The 21695-nt window shown below is 41.9% G+C and overlaps 1 protein-coding gene across 7 annotated transcripts in view; it reads left to right on the plus strand.

The window, feature by feature from the left end:
- LTBP1 (latent transforming growth factor beta binding protein 1) overlaps window positions 1–21695 on the plus strand; it is a 244734-nt gene that overhangs the window by 14146 nt on the left and 208893 nt on the right. For all 7 annotated transcript variants that reach the window (XM_066618199.1, XM_066618207.1, XM_066618215.1 and 4 more), the window contains exon 3: window positions 14657–14948. In XM_066618199.1, coding sequence (XP_066474296.1) covers window positions 14657–14948 — 292 coding nt within the window. The remainder of the gene's footprint in view (window positions 1–14656; window positions 14949–21695) is intronic.

Here is a 21695-nt window from a genome sequence, read left to right on the forward strand (position 1 = left end):
GATGGTTCGGCGGTGGAAAAGATTGCCAAGTGAGGTGGTGGAGTCTCCCTCACTAGAAACCTTCAAGCAAAAGCTGGACAGGCACCTGCTGGAGATGCTGTAGGAGGATTTCCTACTATAGGCAGGGGGTTGGACTGGATGACCTTGTAGGTCCCTTCTAACTCTATGATTCTATGGAAGACAGGAATGTTGAGCGAGTGGAAGAGTTGAAAACTGCAGATCTGATTAAGAAGAGAAGTCATAGGGGCCTAGAGTTAGAAAAGGCTATGAGTTGGAAAACCATGGATGGGCACTTCTTGGAACCTGGGAAGTTGGGGGTCAGGGAGGTCAGAAGTAACACATTGACCAGTCAAATAAATGTCTGTGATTCTCTTATCTTTTTCAGTAGTGTGAAGTGACTGTAATGCTGCTGAATTCATTCATCCCAGATTTATACCACTATACTAAACATGAGAGAAAGAGAGAGAGATTGCACAAGGGCCTAGTTATTCAAATAAACTTAATTCAGAACTTGAAGTTGAAAGATTAATCGCATATCTTGAAATTCTTGTTTCCTTGTGGGAGCTTTTGTGCATGGGTATAGCCCCACTTGATCCTTCCAAATAAATTTGGCTGTTTTATTGAATTCCTTACAGCAGCGGTTTTCAAACTCTCAGGGAGTTTGAAAACTGCTGTAAGTTCTTGTGGGGGCGGGGGGAAGCAGCGGGTGTGGTGGGAAGACACAGGGGGCTGCAGGGGCTTGGGTGCACTTACCAGAGCCTCCTGCAGCCTCCTGGGGATGCAGGCAGCCCTGCGTGACTGTATGTAGGGCTCCCCCAAACTGCACAAGTGAAAGTGGAGTGATCCGGTTTAGCGGAAGTGGAGCGTGATTGCTCCACTTTCACTTCTAAAGCATTGGGGAGCCCTGCAGATAGTCGCGCGGGGCTCCCTGCACCTCCGGGAAGCTGCAGGAGGCTCTGGTAAGTGCACCCAAGCCCCTGCAGCCCCCTGAGCGGCATGATCCTGGGGATTGCACTGCTGCCTCCTCACTGCCTCCTGGCTGCCTCCCTCCTTAAGGGGGCAGAGGCCAGGGCCCACAGGCGCCCCAGTTTGAAAAGCCCTGCCTAACAGTATGAGCTTTACCCACACAGGTAAACTAAATAATACTGTAGCTTAAAAATTTTTATGCTATATGCTATGGGATGGTTCAGAAGTAAAACCGGACTGTGGTTTGGTGCTCTGTGAGTGAGCCTGCATAAACAAGGGCAGGACCCTCAGACTTGTGCATTCCTTCTTCTCCCACCCTCCTCCCCTCAAATGCTGAGATTCCCATCCTCTCCTTCTGGCGTGAATGTGGTGTAAAGTCCACACTGGTGAGACCTGGATTTGAATCCCCAGTCAGGCATAGAGCTTAGTGATTGGACCACCCACGATTTGTTCAGATATAATGCCATAGTTTGGCATTATATTTGAACCATCCCTGTGAAATCCTGAGCAAAAAAATAAAAAAGACTGATTACAGCCCTTCTGATGGGGCATTTTGGGCACAAGGGCCCTGCTGGGAATGTAAACTTTGGGGTCATGCCTATTCCTTTGCTTGATTAGCATGCTCCTTGGTCCCATATTTAAGTGTATCCTTCTCAGGCCCTCGTCTTGCCTTCCATGTTGTGTTATGCCTCTGCTACCCTGACTGTACATACCCCAAACAAAGTCTGAGAGCAATGTTTGTTTGCAGTTGTAAATCACCAATAATAGGGCAGACATTTTCTAAAGTACTGTAATACACTTTTCTTCCCCCTTTGGTTATTCCAGTTTTTTTAGGATTGTAATAGTCCTTACTCCCCTTTTCCTCTTTTTAAAAACAAGATATATCCTTTTAGAAATCTAGCTTTATTTAGCCTGTGAATGGAATACAGCCTCTTAAATACGTGATTCAATTCTATAGACTGAATTCTGTCCTGTATCTTCCTATATCTTCAAACGAATGGATTCATATTTCATGCGGAGTCTTGGAAGCTTGCTGCTTATTTTGCAACTGAGAACCTTGACCTCTGAGTGGTATCATGGCTCATCTGATTCAGATGCTTATGCTAACCATCCAGTAATGTATGTAACAGGACAGGTTCATCCAGGGTTTTATGCTACTATGTACCTCTTTTGATTTCTTTAAGTCATCCATATACTATCCAGGTTATGACACACGCAGTTTCTGAGATAACTGAGAGCAGCAGCTGCAATTTACAAGGCTTCAGGCAGCCATTTACAACCCATAATTGCTTTCATCTTTGGTTGCACCGTTCCTTGGCAACCGCAAAGTGCTTTATTCCCAGAAGTAATAAGTAAAACTCCAGTTGGTCATATTAGCAGAAGGAAGGGAGGAGAAGAGGACTGTAACACATGTGTTTGTGTATGCACAGAGCAAGCAAGTGCACTTCTTTGAATTCACTTAAGGGCAGGACTTACAGTATGGCTAAATAATAATACAGGTATTTCTATACCGCCTTTCTTGGTCTTCAGATTTCTCCTTGGACTTTATTCAAGGCGGTTTACATAGGCAGGCAATTTAAATCCCCGTAGGGATTTTTACAATTTGAAAGGTTCTAGCTTTCAAGAAACCCACCTGGCAGTAAATCCACCCCACATTATTAGGATTAATTTTAAGTCAGGTCCCTGAAAAGGGGAAGTTGTTTTTTAATCTGGTGTGAAAACCAGATTAAAGAAACCTAAAAACATCTTTATAAAGTGTTCCCATTGGTGGAAATAAGTATGGTATATCTTTCCTGTTTGAAAGCTGCCTGAAGACTTATACATCTTGCCCCATAAAGACTTGGTAGAACTGGGGCCAAATGAGATAGCTGACCAAATATGTTTTAATGAGACATTTTTAGAATTGGAAGTGCCTGTTTATTAGTGCAAAAAAACAAACCAAAACAAAACAAAAAAAAACCAACTGACTACCCAATGAAATTCTGTAATCTTGCACCATTTTCCTGATTAAAATCCCTTCCCCATTCCTGGGTAATTCCTTCCCTGAGTGCTGCTGTCCCAGCCAAAATTGTCCCCTGCCTACATGGCTGCTTAATAAGAGACACTTCTGCTTTTAAGCAGCCCTCTTTAAAAACACTGAAGATGTAGACTTGACACTACAGAGTGTCCCCTTTATAAACTGGGGTTTGGATTAGGGAAAGCTTTGAATGTATAGCAAAATGGTATATAAAGGAAGAATTTCCTTAATAAGAAATAATGTCAATAGGAATTAATGGGGACCATACATATGTCCATGTCCTTCATTAAACTTAAATAGGATAATTTTATACCATAAGAAACAATGGAATAAGGTAGGGATAGGAACTGTAGAGAGTGGCATGCAGTCCTGAAGATTTATAAACTAGTCTGTCTCCCACAGGAGCAGCCCATTCATGATGCTTATTGGGGCCTGGTGTCAGCCAACAAATTAAAGAATGCAAAGGGTTCCCCATGCTCATGCTCAATCTCCCACAGCCTGTTGCCTCCATGTAGTCCAGACCAACTCCATCCTCTTCTTGCGCTGTAGCATGTGAGAAGATGGGAAGAGCTAACCTCTCTCCCTTGGCATCTGGTCCTGATGCCACATCCTCCCCCCCCCCCCATCTAATCAGTGGACAGAATCCTGGGTTATGTCAGAATGCCAGATGCAGGGAAGGGCACCAGGATGCAGGTCTCTTGTTGTCTTGTGTACTCCCTGGGACATTTGGTGGGTCACTGTGAGATACAGGAAGCTGGACTAGATGGACCTATGGCCTGATCCAGCTGGGCTGTTCTTTTGTTCTTATGGAAGTTCAGCATTGCATCTGCAGCCATTAGAGGAAGTAGCAGTGATGGCTCTGGATACTGAGGGAGAGTGGCATGCTCTCCCTGCTTCACTTATCTCTCTCTATCAGTGTCCAGAACCACTGCCATTGCCACCTCTTCCTCTGATGGCCACAAAGGGAGCATTCCCTCCAACAGCCATTTGTGAAGAAAAAGGTGGCAACAGTTCTGGTCACCAAGAGAGAGAGGTAAGCCCTCTCCATCCTCTTCTAGAGATTCAGCGCTCGACATCACCATTTCCTCTTCCTCCTTTAATGGCTGGTGGAGGGAATGCTGAGACCCCAGCATTTCCTCTGCAACTATTAATTACAGGAAGTGGCAGTGTCACCGGATGCCAAGGAAGAGAGATAAGTGAAACAGGCAGGGGTTGATGGGGGTCACTCTCCCTGATATTCCAATTAACAACAGCAGTACCAAAATTGATAATGCTTTTACTAGGCATAAAAGTTCCCTGTACTTATGTCCTTTCCTGCTGTAGCCCTGTTTGCATATATTCTTTCTCTTCCAAGCTCTTGAAGGGACATCCCCAGTATTTAGGTTTTGCTCTTACTGAGCCTGCATATTCTTCTTTCCCCCATCCATACCCTCTGATCTCTTAAAGAGACATCATTATTTAAGAGCTCAGAGGGTATGTGTTGGAGAAAGAAGAATACAGGCATGCAGGTCCAGCAAGAGCAAAACCTAGATATTGGGGCTGTCCCTTCAAGAGCTTGGACGAGAAGGAAGATATGCACGTAGGGCTATAGCAGGAAAGGACATACCGGTAAGTACAGGGAACTTTTATGCCTAGTTCCTCAAAAGGTTGAGGACTTAAATGTAGGAAACTTATAACCAGGATATTTGTAACGGGGGCCCTCTGTATCATGATCTTTATTAACAGCATTGTCCTGGTTCAGTTATGTATTTGTGTATTGGTTTGCTTTATTTTGGGGGTTAGTGTATGTTTTTGACACAAATTTTGGATAGTCAAAATAGAAGTGCTTATTATTAAAAATGCAGGTCACTTGAAACAAATGGGATGTTTCATTTGTTTCAGAATGTGCAATCCTGTGGACTTTATAAAAAACACACATGTCCCATTTACATAAATGGAAGTTTTCCTGATTATGCAGCTGCAGTTTTTCACTGCAGCCAAAATGTTTAGTTCATCAAATATGTTTGTATGAAATTAGTGCCACCTCTAGTGCAGGAGAACAAATTAGTACATAAAGAGCAGCAAGTGTGAAATAACTATCAGATTGTAGGTAAAAACAACACAGTCCTTTTGACATTTGACTGAACAGGTACAGAGTTGTGTTCATTCACTTTTTCATGACTTCACTGCAGTCATATATATGACTGGGCAAGTTCAGGTCATATGGCTTGTGCAGATGATCAATTAACAACCTTATTGTTTAAATCTGAACATTTTATAGCTAAGCAATCCTGTTTGAGGATTTTAAGGAAATATTATAATTTAAAGAAAATATTATTTTTGAAAGGCAATAATATGATAGTGCTGTAAATCTGCTACAACATTAATATAACTGCTAACACTACTATCAGGACAAGGAGCCACTTTTTCAAGTACTGCTCCTCTTAGATTTTGTAGGGGAAGAGTAACTGTCCTCTTCAGCATTTTTACTAGTGGTTGTTTGTTGATGTTCTCCATCTTTTTAGATTGTGAACCCTTTTGGGTCAGGGAGCTGTTTCATTATTTGATTTTGTCTGTATACTGCTTTGTGAACTTTTTGTTGAAAAGCAGTATGTAAATCTTCATAATAATAATAATAATAATAATAATAATAATAATTCCCCCAATGGGACACTGCCTTGTAGTGGTGGTGGGGCTGGCATGCTTCAGTAAGACAGGCGGCCTCAACCAGTTGATGATGAACTGCATTGCTTTTGTCTTAAAGATCTAACAAGTTCCATCAGCACTTAGTAAACAATTTAATCATATTTTGCAAGGAGGCAGTTTTGGACAATGATTAACAACTGGCAAAACTCACCTCATAATGAAAGATCTAGCAAAAGATGCAGTTCCAAATAATTATAGACAAATAACCTGCCTGCCAACCATGTTTAAATTATTAACTGGTATAATAGCAAATGAAATAATGCAACACTTGTTAGTCAATAAGCAACTTCCAATTGAGCAGAAAGGAAATTGCCCAAACACCAGAGGCACGAAAGACCAATAGCTGATTGACAAAATGATTTTAGAAAATACGAGCAAAAAGAGTAAAACAATCTAAATGTTGCATGGTTTGATTACTAGAAGGCCTTCAACTTATTGCCTCATGCTTGAATATTAAAATGTTTAGAAATAACAGGTGTCAGCAAAAATATTCAGGTAATTGTAAAAAAGGCAATGAGCTTGTGGAGTACAGAGTTAACAATTAATGGTGAGACTCTAGGTCAAGTAAACATCAGGGGACGCATCTTCCAAGGGGACTCACTGTCGCCTCTGTTATTATTGCCATGACTCCACTTTCACAAATATGAAATAAAACAGGCCTTGGACACCAAACATCAAATAATCTGCTCTTCAGGAATGATTTGAAGTTGTATGAAATAGAATAACTGAAATAGAATAACTCAATCTGAAATAGAATAACTAATAAACACTGTTTGTATATATAGTAATGATATTGCAATGGAGTTTGGACTAGGTAAGTGTGCAGCATTAATAATGAATAGAGGGAAAATAATAAATCTGAAGGAATAGAATTGCCCAAGGGAAACAATATTAAGAACTTGGATGAGAACGAACATTATAAATATCTGGGCATACATCAGGCAGATAACATCAAAGATACTGAAGTTAAAAGAAAAATTGAATGTGAGTACATCAGAAGAATCAGAAAAATCCTAAAGCCCAAACTTAATGGTGGGAACACCATACAAGCCATAAACACCTGGACTATACCCATCATTAGATACACTGCAGGAATAGTACACAGGTAGAGCTAGAGACATTAGATCATAAGATAATGACCATCAACCATACTCTGCATCCTCCTAGTGGTGTAGACAGACTATATCTCTCTTGCAGCTCAAGTGGAAGAGGAATGGTGCAAGTCCATCAAACAGCAGAGGAAGAAAAAAGATACCTTGAAGTATATATAAAGGATAGCCAAGATGATGCACTTAAAATGGTTAACAATGAGAAATTATTAAATACCAATGAAACAAAGCAGGTTTATAAAAAAGAACAAATAATGCTGAGTGGAAAAGTGGGGGGGAAAGCCAGTGCATGGACAATATTTGCAAGACATTACTGGAAAAACAAACATCACCAAGACCACCTGGCAGTGGCTCAAAAAAGGCAACTTGAAGAAAGAAAGAGAGAAAGAAAAGGTCTAATAATGGCTGCACAAGAACAGGCATTAAGAACAAATGCAGTAAAAGCAAAAGTAGAAAAAATAACAAAGTGCTGTTTCTGTAAAGAAGTCGATGAAACAGTCAACCACCTAATTAGTCGCTGTAAAAAGATTGCATAGACTACAAGCAAAGGCATGACAAGGTAGCAACAATGATATACTGGAACATCTGTGAAAAATACAAGCTACCTACAGTCAGAAACTGGTGGGACCACAAAATTGAAAAAGTCGTTGAAAATGAAGATGCCAAAATATTATGGGATTTCCAGCTACAGGCAGGCAAACACCTCTTGCACAATGAACCAGACGTAACTGTAATTGAAAAGAAAGAAAAACAAGTTGAAATCATTGATATAGCAATACCTGGTATTGATATAGCAATACCAGGAGATAGCAGAGTGGAAGAAAAAGAGCTGGAAAAAATAACAAAATATAAAGATTTACAAGAAGAAATTGAAAGGCTGTGGCAGAAGAAGACAAAAATGATTCCAATGGTGATTGGTGCTATTCCAAAACACCTTGAAGAGCACCTGAACAGCATAGGAGCCAAAGAAATTACCATCCAACTGCTCTCAGCGTGATGGCCAACTGTTCGACTGCTCACATGAGCTGTGGGATAAGGGCTCCCTCCACTGCTTGCTGTTTCACATCTGTGATGCTGCAGCAGCAAAGGAAAGGCCAGCCTTGCTTTGTTCAAGGCCTTTTATAGGCCTTGAGCTATTGCAAGACCTTCATTCATTCATATAAGTTCCACCTCTAGTATATTAATTTATGTAAATTTATTCAAATTTTAAATGTAAATTAATTCTTTTTTCTCCGGCCCCCTGACACAGTGTTAGAGAGATGATGTGGCCCTCCTGCCAAAAACTTTGGACACCCCTGTTCTATAATATGGTGGGAATGGTTGGTACTCCTCTTGAAAATAGTAATGCTTACAGCTCAATCCTATTTGGCCTTACTGTTAGCAGAACATGTGTTCCACACTTTCTGGCAGCGTGCCGAGCACCATGCTGTTGGAACACTGGCAGGAAGGCCAAAGCTATCATGCACATTGTTGGCTCTCCTACCACCTGCTGGAGCTGGTAAGCCAGTGGGAGAGATAGGAAGAGAGAAGGTGGAATGGGAGCAGGGAGGGTGCAAAATAGGGTGGTTTAGGGCAATGATGACCCTAGGATGAAAATGGATATACCATAGAATGGGACGTTTTTCAGCTACACTGTGGGCCAGTTCATGGTTCCTCCCAGAATTGCCCCAGAATGCATCGTGACCTTGGGAGGAGCCAGGAACCTCCATGCAACTCAGAAGTGGGTCATTAGTACTATTTTTAGGCAAGAGAGGGTTGGAAACTGCGTGGTTTAACTGTGTGAAGGTAAGAAGTGTGATTTTTACTTTTTTTTTTTACTTTTTTAAGGACATTTAAGTGGCAACCCCAGTCTCTTCTAGCATCCATGCTATGTTAAAATTGCAGATGCCAGATCTGTAGGTACCAAGGTCCTCTTTAGATTGGAGGAGCTCCATAGGAGCAGTGCAGCAGCCAGAACAAGTATGTAAGGCATAATACCTCTCACCTCCCTTGACCAGCCTCTCCATCATGACAGCACATAGGATCTGATGGAGATCATAGCAGATGGATAGGATTGGGCTGTTACTACTTCAAATAATTAAACATAGGAAATATTGCCTATATTTACATGATAATGTTTTCATTGTTTACTGGAACTGTGTATGTCCCTTAAATTTGGGTAGTTGTGGCCAGTAAGATTTAGTTTTTGGCCTACCTTTATTGCAGAGTATTCATTAGATAGAAGAATGTTCTGATATTGGAGGAAGGAAAAGACAATGAACTCCCAGTCTGCAACCATAAGTGCTACTGCTGTGTTGTAAAAGGTACACCACAGTTGTGCACTTCAGAGTTGCTGGTATAAACAGCCAGAGGCCCCATGCATGTGACACAGTGACTGCAGGGTGTTGCACTGAAGCAAGTAAGGTGGAGAATAAGGCAGTTTGTGGGCAGTTCAGGTCAGGGGATGGGAGGAGGTGGATCTCAGAGGCAGGAGTGTCTAGTGAATCCTGTCCCCCTTTCCTGGCCTGCCCCCCCCCGAGTCTCCTTAGACTTACATCACCTAAAGAACTGACATAGGTCTGAGGAGACCCACTGATAGTGAACTGGCATACAGAGAAGTAAGTAAAAATTATTTTTACTTACCTCTCCTGGGCTACAGTGTGCGCTCTGTTGACAGCACTGCGTGCTGTGGACTGGTAGGGAAAGAGTTGGGCCCAAAGAATCTCTTTTCAGGGCCTATCAGTACAGCCATGCTTATGAATTATAAGACTTAAAATCTGCTGATATATGTTGATTAAATAGGACTCAAATATTTTGGAAGAGGAGATCCAATCACACACTGAAGCATTAGGTGACAAGATTACTTGCCAAAGTCTTTCTGATTTAACTTGAGAGGCTTCAGAATTTGAATGAAACTTGTGCCTCAACCAATAACATGCTAATGCAATAATCTTTTTATTTGCATCCAAATTAAGTGCTGTGGTTTAACAGGTGTTAGGCTGCTCTTGGTTTTGGAGAGCGTATCTGGCACGGCCAGTTCCTCACAATATGTTGCATACAATGAAAGGACCCTTGAGACAGGGAAGACAAAAGAACACTGAGGTGATAGCTGATGTTATTTGTCTGAGATCTGAAAGCAGACTGATAGTTGGAAACAACAGTTGCTTCTTAGTCCAATGGAAAGCGGCTGCCAACTTTATGGTGCGCTGCTGATGTCAAAGAGGGAAATGTGCTTGATCTGTGTTAAGACATTGTACTTTTCTTGTTTCAGAGAGTGAAATAAACAAAAACATGATAAAAATCTACAGTCTTCTAACTCTATCCTGTTTCTCTCCCAACACACATTCACATACAAGCAGAAAACTGTTTACTGGAATAAAACCCCAGTCTCAAAATCAGTAGATTGCATATGACAGGAGTCCCGAAACTGCAGCTCATGTCTCATATTTGGCCCATCAACATTTTCTGTTGCTTGCTGAGCCCAGCAGCACCCCTGATCTTCCTCTTCTCCAACACCACTCTTCTCCCACAACCACTGCCCAAACACCATGCACCTTTTTCATCGTACTGGATAAAGCGACTGCTGGGCTGGATTCCTCTTGTTGAGAATACAGCTGAAAAAGAGAAAGTCAGGAAACAGCCCTGCAGCTGCAATTATTTTATGTACATTTTTAACGTGTTGTGAAAATTCCTAGAGTGATGTACAAAATGTATATAGGTGGGACCTCAGTGTCCACTGATTTTGTATCCACTGATTTGACTCACCACTGATACTGAGGTCCACCTTTAAATGCCTTGTAACAAGGGAAAAAAAATCAAAATCAAATTTCCTACCTTTGTACTGTTAAATAATTTTAATTTCATTCCACTAGATTTCATTATTTACCTTATCTAGTGGCTGAATATGGTATAGCATCTATACATCTTTTTTTTAGATTGTGAGCCCTTTTGGGAGAGGGAGCCATTAGTTATTTGATTTTTCTCTGTAAACCGCTTTGTGAACTTTTAGTTGAAAAGCGGTATATAAATACTGTTAAAAATAATAATAATATAATATAATATACCAATGCATTCTGGGGTGACAGTGGAGGAGCAAGAAACCTGGAAGTGTGTCTTAAAAGCTATTTTTTCACTGATTTGGTATCAACTGATTTTTTTTTTTTAATCCAGTGGGGGTTCTGGAACAGAACCCCAGTGGATAACAAGGCAGAATCTGTATTATACTTTCTATAATTGCTTCAGCCTTCTGTAAGAACAAGAATGGATGATGTGGTCCAGGGGACTGAAAGTTTGGGGACCTGTGGCTAATGGGATAAAAAATGTTGGACAGTTTTCATTCATGTTTTTCAGAATGGCTTCAGCTGTGATGACTGGTGTAAGGTGAACAAGTATGTCATGCTTCTTGTTCCTTTACAATACTGCCTCCTCCAAAATAAAATATATGCCTCTTTCCCCCACTTGAGAGATGCATAAACTGTTCCTTTTTGGGGAATTTTCATACCTCTTCTACTCTTGGGATATGCAAAGTCTATTTTGAATGGCATAGTTGACAAGAAACATGAAATGCAAGGAACTTGAGTTACCTGTTTCCTCTGCAAAAATGTCGTATCCTAAACTGCTCTCATGGTAGCTTGGTCAATATTGATATTATAGCCTTGCAAATAGTCCACAACACTTAACTCTCAAAAAATGTGTTCTGTCTGGCTCACTTGTCAAGGTGTAGAGAGCTCACTGTGTGGATTAGTGCTGACATGTGGAAAGGTTTTCTACTGGTATTGTAGGGGGTCACTGCTGCTTGTGTCTCCCACACAATGCACCTGTCCATATAGAGAGCCTTCAAATCCCCCTTCAGCCACAAAGCTTCCTGGGTGACCTTGGGCCAGTCATTTTCTCTCAGCCTCACCTACCTCACAGGGTTGTTGTGAGGACAAGAAAGAGGGGAGGAGCAGCTGTGTAAACCGCCCTGAGCTCTTTGGAGGAAGGGCGGTATAAAAATGTGAAAAATAAATAAATAAATAAATAAGTAATCCAGAGGCTCAGTAAATGGCCTAGAAATTCTTAATCCTCTAGCACTGTTGAAGTTATGTGGGCTGATTAGTGCTAGGATAGCACTCACTGTAAGGCAGCTTCTTATGCTTGTTAAACCAAACACTTGTAAACATGGTGGTTCATCAGGAGTTCTTTCTTTTTGCAGCCAGCCTAGAACTGAAAAAAGTTTTTGGGAGTATGTTGTCTAGCACCACGAGCCCCATAATATGAGTGGCAGGTTGCTTCAGCTGGGTGGGTCACAAGTTGTACAGGTCTGCCCTTAAAAGTGCTAGGCAGAGGTGTTTCACTTGTCACTTCAAGTGTTTCACTTGTCAAGCGTTTCACTTGTCACTTCAAATGACAGGGATGTCATTTCATACAGCGGGCCAAACATCATTCATGATACCTTGTTTATGATTACCTTGTTCATTTCAAGGTTCATTGATACCTTGTTCATGTTATGATACCTTGTTCATGATCTCCTTGTTTAGAAGCAGAACTACCAGATACTGGGGTTGGATCATAGCTTGGTGGCAGAGCACATACTTTGCAAGCAGAACAGTCCAGGTTTAATCCCTGTTATCTCCAGTTAAAGTTGTGTTCCTAGAAAGCTGTGCCAATTCGAGTAGACAGTAGTGAACCAGTGTGAACCAGTGTGAGGTACCATCATATGCTCAACTTTGTAGCATTAAGAGGTCTTTGTTGTGCTGTTGGAAATGGAATGCTTCACTTTGATTCAGCTTGGAAGTTCTCTGTGTAGTGTTCCTATGCTTTAAGAATCTTTTGCCTTTTGAGAGATGCCACCATAATTCTCGTCTTTTGGGGAAACTGAAGAGGACATAAACTCTCTGAGACTGTAAATATGTTTGGAAATGCACAGGGACCAATTCTTAGGGTTCCTTTCCAAAAATTAATAGAAAAATATGCAATGAACCACCCCCCCTTTTTCCCTAACTACTGCATAGGAAAAGCATGCTTCACTCTTGTTACCTTAATCTCTCTGTGCGACGGCAGAAGGCCAATTCTATGCTTGGGATCATTAGGAAGGGTATTGAGAACAAAACGGCTAATATTATAATGCCGTTGTACAAATCTATGGTAAGGCCACACCTGGAGTATTGTGTCCAGTTCTGGTCGCCGCATTTCAAAAAAGACATAGTGGAAATGGAAAAGGTGCAAAAGAGAACGACTAAGATGATTATGGGGCTGGGGCACCTTCCTTATGAGGAAAGGCTATGGCGTTTGGGCCTCTTCAGCCTAGAAAAGAGACGCCTGAGGGGGGACATGATTGAGATGCTCTTTACACTCTCACATAATACCAGAACCAGGGGACATCCACTAAAATTGAGTGTTGGGCGGGTTAGGACAGACAAAAGGAAATATTTCTTTACTCAGCGTGTGGTCGGTCTGTGGAACTCCTTGCCACAGGATGTGGTGCTGGCGTCTAGCCTAGACGCCTTTAAAAGGGGATTGGACAAGTTTCTGGAGGAAAAATCCATTACGGGGTACAAGCCATGATGTGTATGTGCAACCTCCTGATTTTAGAAATGGGTTATGTCAGAATGCCAGATGCAAGGGAGGGCACCAGGATGAGGTCTCTTGTTATCTGGTGTGCTCCCTGGGGCATTTGGTGGGCCGCTGTGAGATACAGGAAGCTGGACTAGATGGGCCTATGGCCTGATCCAGTGGGGCTGTTCTTATGTTCTTATGTTCTTATACCTGCTGAGAACCAGAAGTGAGGTTGTTAAGAAGTGATTAAGCAGGTGATGACCAGAAATAAGCAGTTTTTAGAAACTCATTAACTGCAAATGACAAGAGAAAATACTCACATCGTGATAATATCTACAAGATTTGGAAGAGAATACGTGAGCTGCCCTTTTAGCAGTGATACTTCAGCAACTGAGAGCAGCTGATAGTGGTGGTGGGAGAGCTCAACTATCACATGGGCCAGTTAAAGAGCTTTTGCGGGCCGCATGGGACCCATGGACCTTATGTTTGACACCCCTGTGCAAGAGTATCAATGGGGGACCTGTTGCCCCCAAATAACCCCTGAAGCATTTACTCCTGTTGTAGCTACACTGCTGCATTATTTCTAAAACAGGAAAGTATACAGTGGCAGAATAAAATTGAGCAGCCTCAGAATTTACAGCCACTTATCTGCCTCAGCCACGAGATCTAGTCTTTTCACTACCTTTTACGATATAGCCCGGGGTGCCCAAACCCTGACCCTCAGGGACTCCCAATCTGGCCTGTGGGGAGCCCCCATTCTCCATTCTCTTCTCCCTCTGAAGACTTGCTGGAGCCCACACTGGCCTGACACAACTGCTCTTAGTGTGAGAGCGACTGTTCGACCTCTCACATGAGCTGTGGGGCGAAGGCTCCCTCCACTGCTTGCTGTTTCATGTCTGTGATGCAGCAGCGGCAGTGAAGGAAAGGGTGGCCTTGCTTTGTGCAAGGCCTTTATAGGCCACGAGCTATTGCAGGACCTTCATTCAGTCATATAAGTTCCATCTCTAATGTATTTATTTATGTAAATTTGTTTATATAAGTTTCATCTTTAATATATTCATTTATGTAAATTTATTCAAATTTGAAATGTAAATTTATTCTTTTATTCCTGGCCCCTGGCACATTGTCAGATGATGTTGCCAAAAAGTTTGGATATCCCTGATAGCCCAATAGGGAGGATGAGATGGGGCTAAGAATTTATCCACATCAATATCTGCAACATAACTAAAAATAAATGCCTGTTTATATATAGTTAATTTGCACCAGTTTCCTCTAATGTTAAGATTCTGTCCCAAAGTTCTGTAATGCTGACAGTTTTACATGTTCCATTCATTTTTCATTTTTGGTCACCTTTTTTCCTTAGCTAACTGTTCACCACCATGCCAGAACGGAGGGATGTGCCTGCGACCACAGCTTTGTGTGTGCAAACCAGGAACACAAGGGAGCACATGTGAGGACAGTAGCAAGCAAGAGACTGCTTTACCTGGAGTTCCAGGTCCTGTGACTCCACCGTGGCCTATTCCTCAGCGGTCAGTTCAACAGAGTTCTTTCTCAAAGAAGCTGCAGGTCCAACAAAAGATCAATCCCATGGCCCAGATGACGTTCACACTCAAGCAGAAGCCCTCTGGTGGCTTACCACAACAAGTGCAATCGCAGTAAGCCTTTTTCCTTCACTCTGTTCAAAAAGGAAATACTTGCATGATTAGAGGGATATTTATTGTGGTGTTTTTAGTATTAGGCATTTGAGTTGCTTGCCTGGATCTGAGTAGCTTGGTCTTCTTCACATTCTTTGAGAGATCAACATTTCTCTGTAATTAAAGCTGGAAGCTCTCATTGTCTTTGAAGTCAATTTGTGTCTGTGTGTGTGCGAAACCCAGCTCAAAAGTGACATCAGTGTATGATAGATATTTAAAAACTGCTTCCTTATGTCAGGGCTTGTAAACAGTGAACTGCTTCTTTTACCAGCCAACCTGACATCACACCTTGCTGGCAATTTTGCATATTACAAACCAAACTCTGTCTCTTATAAGCAAAATATCTATTTTGAAAAACATTTTGGATCTTCTTTATAAAGATTTTAAAAATACTAGTTACATTAGAAAGAAATAGTGAAATATAACTAAATGGTTTGAGATTGTAGGGTTACATTTATGGAGGAGGAATTGTCAGTTAAAATTGCCAAGGACAAAAAAGAGAAAACAGAAAAGGAAGAAGAGCTGCACTGGAGACAGTGTTCTTGAACAAGAATGGAGTAGAGCAATTGCAAAATGCTACAGGAACAAAAGACAACGAGAGAGAGTTGGCTGGACAATGTCAAGAGTAATCTAATCAATTTTAAAAGTCAGAACGCATCCTGTCTCTGGGGCTGTCAGCCAACCTCTGTGCTTTTAGTTTCATTTTCCTATTTTAAAAGTATCTACTTCTTACGCATTGTTATCAAAGACCAACACAATCAGGGGAAATAGCCTACTTGTTGGAAGCAGAGACAGTTATTACAAACAAAGAGGTATTCAATGCACAAATTGAACTACTGATGAATAGTATCTCGTCTTCCTAAGATTTATTTAGTTATTATGATCACAGATGTTGCATATTACAATTCCAGGTTTTAAAATATTTAGATGGGAGTAGTGTGTTTAAACGTTCTGCTTCTCTTTGTTTACATCTTTGTAAGAATTTGGTATTTTTGCCCATAAGGCATATTATAGTTTTGTGTGCTAGCTTTTCCATCAGTGTTCGTTGGTCTACATACATGTATAGATTACGAATTGAAAAGTGGTTGGGTGGAGAGAGTATGTCTGAATAGGCAACAGCCATCCAGTACAGCAAAATGAACAGAGAGTCTCATGCCACCTGAAAGACTAACTGATTGAATGTATCATATGTAGAGGTGGGTGAAAATGGTGAAAACAAAATAAAATATCTGCATTTCTAACTTTGGAAAACACTGAAATCTGCAAAAAAAAAAACAACCATTTTCACCCTCTTCTAAGCATAAGCTTTCGTGGACTGTAATTGTGGGGGCCTGTTTACCCATGAGGCTAACTAAGGGCCCAATCCCATTGGGCCATAGCACTGGCACTGAGTTCCAGCGCCAGTTCTAGGTGTCGTAAACATGCCATAAAACACATTTGCGGCACGGTGAGCGGAAGAAACACTGGCATCTTGCCAGCGCCAGTTGGCACTGGACCCAGTGCTAGAAGGATGCAGGCCAAAGGTAAGTGGCACCATCAGGCAGTGGTGCAGCCTTTTGGGGCAGGGGGCAGGTGATTCAGGGCGAGGGCAGGGTGGGGTGGATGGAGGCACTGGCCTGGGACGGGGGGTGGGATCGGTGAAAGATCCTGTCCTCCACGTCAGGCTGAATAGCGCAACACAAAAGTTCTAAAGTCTGCACCAGCAAAATAACTAGCGCAGATGCCCCATTGCGGGGCCTGCGCCCTTACTCGGGCGAAGGGGACAAATGTTCCCTTCTCCCAGGGAAACCTCTGGCAGATTCTCATTGACTGCTAGATACAACGGTTGCCATTTTGGCATCGCTGTTCCTCCAGGTACCGGGAAATTTAGGATTGAACTGTAAGGCAGTTGTCTCAGGGTGTAGATTATCAAGAGGTCTGTCTCCAATGTGCCTTCTTCTATCATTCCCTGGAACTGAAAAGGGATAAGGAAACAGAAGTGAGGGGCATAGGAAACCTGAGTGCATAGGCAGACCAGAGTGCAGGAGACTTTTCTGTCCTTCACACTTCCTCTTTCATTCTGTCCATTCTTCCTTTTCAAATCCAAGGAGTGGGAGGAAAAGGACCAGTGGCAGGCATGCTGCTTGCTAACAGGTGGTTTTGGGTTTGCTTCCTGGGATTAGGAAGTCTTCTGCCAGCCCTGTATAACCACAGTAAATCAATTTGTCTTTAAAATGCCATAACACCTTTGTTGGTTGCTGCCTCAGATAAACCCAGTGATCCCCCTGGACGTTGCGTCCAAAACAACACTGCTTTGGGCTTGAGTCACTTAGCCCTTTTTGTGTGCTGGAATGTAGGCTGGCTCAGTCTACGCTGCAGCTGAGTGTCTTGGGACGTGTTTGCTTGATTGTTTCGTTATGTGTCAAAAATGCTAACTGGCCATCTGAGCACATGGTAAAACAGGCTACGTCACCACTGCGTGTCAGTACACACAGCCCAGCAAGTAGAAAAGTTTGTGCGAATTTGCTAATTTCATGTGTAAACATACTTATAAAGTCTTACTGATCCTGAGCACAGTCAGTATGATCCAAATGCCCACAAGTGCTGGAAGCTTGATTCTTTGCAGAGTTCTAGATACAGTCATGGAAGATGTCTCTGATTTTTTGCAATTTCTTTTTATGCTCCATCCCAACTGGTTCCCAGATCTCCTAACCATCAGGACTGGCATTTGGGAGGGGTTCAGGGGGATGTTATGGGAAGGAGGAAGTAGGAAAACTTTGTTATGTGCATATCCTTCTTCTGGTGCATGCTCTGGACACAATCTTGTATGTACGCAGCTTGGCTTAAATCACACAGGGTATGCTCAAACATTTTTAAAGGCAAAGAGTGTTAGGGCATCTTAAACACCAACTAAAGTATTTTGCAATAACTTTTGTAAGACAAGATTTATTTTTATTTATATGATCTATGTTATCTACCACAACATAAGCTCTGTCCTGATACATTTAATTGCAACAGCACTAGCAATTCCCTCTGTCATTAAAACATGCACCAAACTGTTTTATTTTTCCATAGTATTCAACATCAGGGCAGACTCACAGAACTCATGACATTGTTGGCACCTTTTCAAAGGAATTCTTTGCTAGCCTGTATGCTATAATAAACATTATTGTAATCCTGTCACATTTATTATATTCTGCTCGTATAGTATTCTGTCATAGTTAATACTCTTCCTTTGGGATTTGTGAATGCTTTCCTGTTAATTACTGTCTTTTTCTGAGGGAGCTGAGAAGGAAAAGGCAGAGAAATTCAGTGTGTGTGTTTGTGTGTGAGTTTGTTTATTCAGTGAAGAAGATAAATTATTAGTAGAATTTTAAACAAGGAACACAGTTCAAGACAAGTATTTAATATTATACTGTTGGGCAGTAGGTGGCAAACTTTTCTTTTCTTTTTTCCTCTTATTTATTTTTATGCTAGGATTGCCAGAATCTGAAGAGGGTGGTTTGAGTTGTCTGGAAGATGTCATTTTTTTGGCAGCACAAATCTGAACCACCTATTTTTGCTAATTTTGTATATGTCTTGTGTTGAACACTCAGTTGAGCCGTTTTTTCCTCTAGGGATAGCTGAATAAGAATAAATGCATAGATTATTGTTTCTGTTCTCTGTAGATTTAAGTGAAAGATGACTAGAATGGCCAATATATTATGAACAAGTGAACATCTGCCACGGACAATCCTAGTTAATTTGCATCTTGGGACCTTGTCATATGCCTTTACCCTAGTTTTGGAGGATCACCCCATGAACCCACAATTTCTTCTTTATCACACCTCATCTCTCACAAATAAGATGCTTTCCTACTCTTGGCTAAAGGCAGCGAAAGGAAATGTTTGCTTCAGTTCCAGTTTAAAAAATCAAGGGGGGGGGGGAGAGAGAGATGCACACATCTATTACTCAGACTTGGAAGATTTGGTCAGTAAAGTTAATGAATGTTTATTGTTATAGTCCAGGTTGTTCTGTCTTACTTATAGCAGGCAAAATGAGCATTACTTTTGATCCTAAGAAGACTAGCAGACAGACTAGATTCATCAAAGATTCTGTGTGTGGATGGTTTATCCCAGATGTGGAAGTGGCTACTGCAAGGGGAAAAGTTCTTTGTATTCTGGAGCCTGGCTGTGCATGTGGTTCTGGATCCAGTTCAGAGATCCTGAAGCACAGGCACAAACTTCATAAATAATAATAATAATAATATAGGTATTTATATACCGCCTTTCTTGGTCATCGGATTTCTCCTCAGACTTTAATTCAAGGTGGTTTACATAGGCAGGCTATACTAAATCCCAATAGAGATTTTTACAATTGAAGAAGGTTATGTCTTTCAAGAACCACAACATTTCAGATCTGGTATCACATTCTGGCCTCCATTTTCCTCCCACACAGGCTGACAGCAGCCAAAGAGCAGGTGGAATAACTCAGCATAACTTGGCTAGGCTTGTCAGCTGCTTCAAGGTCTTGCCATTCACAGTGCCGATGGCCTCAAACTGGCGACCTTCGGATGTTATCTTCAGACAAATGGAGGCTCTACCCTCTAGACCAGACCCTCCTGCCGCTCCGCTCTCCTCGGATTTGTGCCACCTCAGGAGGTGGAGCAAGTCCGAGGAGACCCATTGGGGTCACCAGCCCTTACCCAGTGGTAAGAGGAACAGTTTCCCCTTGCCTCTGGCTAAACCGCTGCTGGCCACAATCCTGTGCTGGATACAGTGCAAGCTCTGAGGTGTTTGTATTCCTGACATTAATTTATAATACATGTTGATTAACCAATTTTATCTGCTGTGTAATCTCTTTTTGTAAGGGTTTTGTATAGTGGTTTTTATGAATTATGTAAGCCCCTTTGAATGTCAAGTTTTTGGCAGAAACGTGGTGCATAGTTTGAAATAAATAAAATATTTTTTTAACATCCCCTAGGATTTAGAAAGTGGTTTGCAAATTGGAAAAATAAAGTCAGGAGAGAAGTTTTGTGTGTGCAAATGAAATAGCAGGCACAGAGCTGCTATGCACGGTTTTGAAGTTCATAGGTGGTGAAAGAGCAGGAGTAAAGTTCGTATGCATGAGCCACTTTCTCTGGAATTAGCTGCACCTAGAAAGCTGCCCTAAACAGAGTCAATAATTAGTCCATCTAGGTCAGGATTTTCTAGACCAGTGGTTCTCAAATTGGTGGGCACCAGTTCACGACCCCTTGTTAATATCAAAAATCGCAGATAATCAAATCCAAAATTTTTGGCCCCTTTCTTCTTCCTTAGGAGACTGGAGCTGTGCTTTCTGAAACTCGCAGAGGCAGCACACATCCGCCTGCTACCCCTGCGGGTTTCAGAATGGTCTGGAGACGTGAAAAAAATGCCACTTTCGGTTTCCTGACTTTTTTTCCTATATCAGGCACTCTGAGGCCCAGGGAAGCCCCTGGAGGGGGCTGTTCAGGTGGAGCCCAGTATGACTCAGTGGGGGTTTGGGGGGACCTGCGTTGAGCCAGATTGGTGGATAAACAGGCTCCACCTGTAGTCTTCTCAGTGAGCAGTTTTTTTTAACTGCTCTTTTTTCAATAAAAAAAGTATTTCTTTTGAGGTAAATTTTGTTAAATATAATGATGATTAATCATCTCAAAAGTTCTTCTATCCATGGCTTGCCCATAGCATGCAGCAGCACTGTGCAGACTCTGCTGCATGCTATGAGCTGTCCAGGAACCATGGTGCAACAGAGAGTTAAATAAAATGTTTACTTATCTACCCTTCTGCACCATGATCCCCAGTGGAATTACTCAGATCTGTCTCAGCTCCTTGGTTGTCACAAACCCAGTGGACCCAAGGGGTCTTGTTGAGGTCAGAAGGGCAGCATAGGATATTGGTGGACCTGCTGCTGCTGTTGTCCACCTCCTGCCCTCTCCCAGCATACTCCTAGCTGGCCCCAAACCGATGATATTCCCCCTCTCTGCCCATGGTGCACCTGTGCCTCCAATTTACCAACACTGGTGGTGGCTGGGCACTCCAGTGGCATACACGGTCGTGAACAATATGTGTGGGGTCCCTGTTCTGTGCACTGTTGCTTTGACTGTCCCACCAGGGGCCTGGGCTTTCTATCAATGCAGCATGAGTTCTGTCAGCAGAAGGCCCAGTTAGGATTGAGCCATTAATCAATTTGCAGCCTTAATTATTTTATGAATATTATTTCCCAATCGCTGCATTATCTCATTGATTCTTGAAGACCAGGGATTGGAAAAGTTCATTCCAGTACAGGCATAATGAACATTTCTATTTTTCTGTATGTTTAATTTTAGCCTTGGTCATACTGCAGCAGATAAAGAATTCCTTGGGAATGCCTGTTAAATGTTTCTCACACCCCAAATGAAGTTCAAAGTCACTTTTTCCCTTTTTGATGCTGAAAGGGGCAGATTGCCTGTAAGCCTTACTGTAATTGTTGCCAAGTTGTCTGACATGTTATGAATGCTGCTGTGGTTTTCCTCCTTTTGATAATATTCCCAATGTTCTAAACTAGCAGTGACTCACAAAGGGTTTTTAGATCTGATTCAATATCCTGCCTAATATGCAGTGTAATACATCTAAAGTCTATGTTTTATCAAACTGAGCTCCAATAATAAAGGACCTTTCACTCCTTATTGCATATGTTCAGCTTCCGGAAGCTGATGGAAACTGGTTGAAAACAACCAATACGCAAGCTTTT

Source organism: Tiliqua scincoides, chromosome 1 (genome assembly GCF_035046505.1).
Source record: "Tiliqua scincoides isolate rTilSci1 chromosome 1, rTilSci1.hap2, whole genome shotgun sequence".
NCBI classification, from domain to species: Eukaryota; Metazoa; Chordata; class Lepidosauria; order Squamata; family Scincidae; genus Tiliqua; species Tiliqua scincoides.